General features: G+C 46.8%; 1 protein-coding gene across 1 annotated transcript in view; it reads left to right on the plus strand.

The window, feature by feature from the left end:
- The window catches only part of CASP14 (caspase 14), a 2,545-nt gene extending 641 nt beyond the window's left edge, over positions 1 to 1,904 (plus strand). The window contains exons 2-6 of the mRNA XM_006923384.1: positions 274 to 423; positions 520 to 745; positions 905 to 1,021; positions 1,201 to 1,304; positions 1,800 to 1,904. Of these exons, the coding sequence (XP_006923446.1) occupies positions 274 to 423; positions 520 to 745; positions 905 to 1,021; positions 1,201 to 1,304; positions 1,800 to 1,904 (702 nt within the window). The remainder of the gene's footprint in view (positions 1 to 273; positions 424 to 519; positions 746 to 904; positions 1,022 to 1,200; positions 1,305 to 1,799) is intronic.
- Positions 1,905 to 3,137: the final 1,233 nt, after the last annotated feature.

Below are 3,137 nucleotides of genomic sequence, written 5' to 3' on the forward strand. Positions count from 1 at the left end.
TAATTTAAAAAATAAAGAATGAAAGATGCCCAGTCAGATTAGAATTTCACATCCACAACAAATAATCTTATAGTATAAGTATATCCTGTGCAATATTTGGGATATATTCATACTACAAATCATATTTGGTTTTTTTATTAATCCAAAATTTGATTATAATGAGTATCCTGTATTTTACCTGGCAACCTTAACCTCAAGCCTCTTAGGACCACATCTTCTGCTTCTCCTTGACTTCCCTACCCCTTTGATTATTTTTGTCATCTCTTGGCCCAGGAGGCATATGACATGTCAGGCGCTCGCCTAGCCCTGACGCTGTGTGTCACCAAAGCCCGGGAAGGTTCAGAGGCAGACATACACGCCCTGGAATTAATGTTTCAGCAGCTGGGATTTGAGAGTACCATGAAGAAAGACCCCACCGCCCAGGTATTGTGCAGCCAGCCCCAGGCCAACTGGGGAGGGGCTGGACCAGTAGGTGGGCTCCAAAGATGTACCTGAGTCTAGCCATTCTTCTCACTCTAGCAATTCCTGGAAGAGATGAAAAAATTCCAGCATGCCATTGATGCCCGGGAAGATTCCGTCAGCTGTGCTTTTGTGGTACTCATGGCACATGGGCTAGAAGGACACCTTGAAGGGGAGGACGAGCAGATGGTTGATCTGGAGAATCTGTTTGAAGTTCTGAACAACAAGAATTGCCAGGCCCTGAGAGCCAAGCCTAAGGTGTACATCGTGCAGGCCTGTCGAGGAGGTGGGGACAGAGCCGAGAACACGGAGTTTGTGTTTCCAATCCAGTCCTATCCCAGATCTAGAGCCCCAGCTGAGCCTTGCATTGCTGATGTGTCTTATGAGCGTCTCCTTCCCTCATCTTTCTCTCTGACTTTGCCTTTTCCTCTTCTTGGTGTTTCAGAACAAAAGGATCCTGGTGAAATAGTAGGTGGAGACAATATTGTGATGAGCGCAAAAGACAGTCTCCAAACCATTCCAACGTACACAGACATCCTCCAGGTCTACTCCACCGTGGGAGGTATGAGCTCCCAGCTGACCCAGGGCAGCCTCTGCTCCCTCACCTCACCTGCCGCTCCTGACCCCTGACATGCCCCACCAGGACCCACCCTCTTCCAGGCCCTCATGCACCACACACGCCCTGACCCTCCCACACCCATTGGAGCTCCCTGAGTCCACTTCTTTCTCTGCAATCCCCAGGGTACATTTCTTACAGACATGACAAGGATGGCTCCTGCTTCATCCAGACCCTGGTTGATGTGTTCACAGAAAGGAAAGGACCCATTCTGGAGCTTCTGACAGAGGTGAGTTGGGACAAGGTACCTGGAACCACCACCACCCCCAGCCTGAGCAAGGAGCAAGCAGAGTGGGGCGAGCCTCTTCCAAACCTTTCTGCATTTCCCCCTCCCCTGCTCCCAGCCCCAAATCCAACCCAAGCCTCTAGCAATTACTTTCTCTCATGCAGGAATTCCAAAGCCCACAGTATGTGAGATAATTTAAATGAAATACAGATGAATTTCTGTAAACAAAACCTTTGGGTTTAACCAATGTTTGGACAAACATTTTTTTTCTAATGGTTATGTGCTTTTATAGCAGATTAGAAAAAAAGAAAAAAGAAAAAAACAAGAATGTCCAGCCAATGATTCTGTAAACATGATGGCATAGGATGAGACAAATAAAGGTCACCCATCTAAGTACAGGGATATCCACCTGCCCTCTTCGCTAACCTTCTCCGCTTAAGCCCATTACACTGACTGCCCCAGGGGCCTAGGCCCAACTGATCGTACCTGTTGCCACAGGTAACCCGGCGGATGGCAGAAGCAGAGCTGGTTCAGGAAGGGGAAGCAAGGAAAGTGAACCCTGAAATCCAAAGCACCCTTCGGAAGCGGCTCTATCTGCAGTAGCAGTAGAAAGGGCATGGAGGGGCTCCCTTTCGGGAGGATGTTCCTTGGATGTTTAAAGGCAACTGTCATCCCTCCCCCAAAATCTTCTCTTCCCAAAGCTAAATAGCACCCAGTCCTTTCTTCATACCCCTTATGCAGTTCCTCTTTCAATTTGTTCCTGTCCTTCCTAGAGCAACCCAGGTAAAAATGAGCACAAGGCATGGTGTTAACAGTAACATTACTCACCTCAAGCGGGACTCTACCTCTATAAATGCAACCTAAGAAGGTAAACATTTATCTCACTTTCTGCTCCTATGCTCATTTGAAACTGTCTTCCACCTTTCATAAATCATACCCATACAAACATAACTAGATAAAGCTCAAGATTTTCCCCTGGTAAACCAATGCCCACTCACCACCTCCCACCTCAATCAAACCTTCTCTGGCTCCAAATCTCACCTAGCATTACAACCTCTTCCTGAACCCACATCCATTCCTATCTCCCAGAAATTCGCTCCCAATTTCTAGAAATCCAGTCTGGCAGGAATCATTCTCTCTCTCTAAGACCCCTCTTCCTTGGCTAGCAAGCTGATTCTCCTCCTAGTTCACGAGCTCTCTCTGGCTAACAGAGATGCCTCCTCCTTTTATATATCTCTCTCTCATAACTCCCACTGCCCCCCCACCACAACAAGGCCCTGGACTCTGCCTTCTCTATGGGAAAATCCATCCATTTATCCATTCTCACAGTTTCAACTTTCAACCACCCTGAATCAGAGCATGTTGGAATTACAGCAAATCCTTTAGTGTCACCCTGCTATTTTGTAGACAATATAATAAAGGCCCGGAGAAGTTAAATGGCTTGTGAAATGCCACAAAGTAAGTCAGGGTCAGGGTCAAGGTTTGGCTTCCAGCCTAGCCCCCTGTCCACTGTCTGCTAAGTCTTGATCCATCAGAAAACTTTTCTAATAAGAGGAGCTACCTAATAAAAGTTCGTCTTATCTTGAATGTAAGAGTTCCCCAGAAGACTTCTAGAAATTCCTGATAACCAGCATATAAGGCTATCTCCATGAAATTCCAGCAATGGGCTGGAAGGCGGATCAGATGTACTGCCTGCCAAGTCTGTGATACATGTCTTTTTATCTCCAGCCTGGACCTTCCCATGGAAATAACCTGTGGTCATATCTGCCATCATTAACAACTCATGGTTAAAATTAGTCTTTTCTTCTGTTCCATCCTCCAAGTGTTCCCTGGCAC

Source organism: Pteropus alecto, unplaced genomic scaffold (assembly GCF_000325575.1).
Source record: "Pteropus alecto unplaced genomic scaffold, ASM32557v1 scaffold1279, whole genome shotgun sequence".
In the NCBI taxonomy this organism is placed as follows: Eukaryota; Metazoa; Chordata; class Mammalia; order Chiroptera; family Pteropodidae; genus Pteropus; species Pteropus alecto.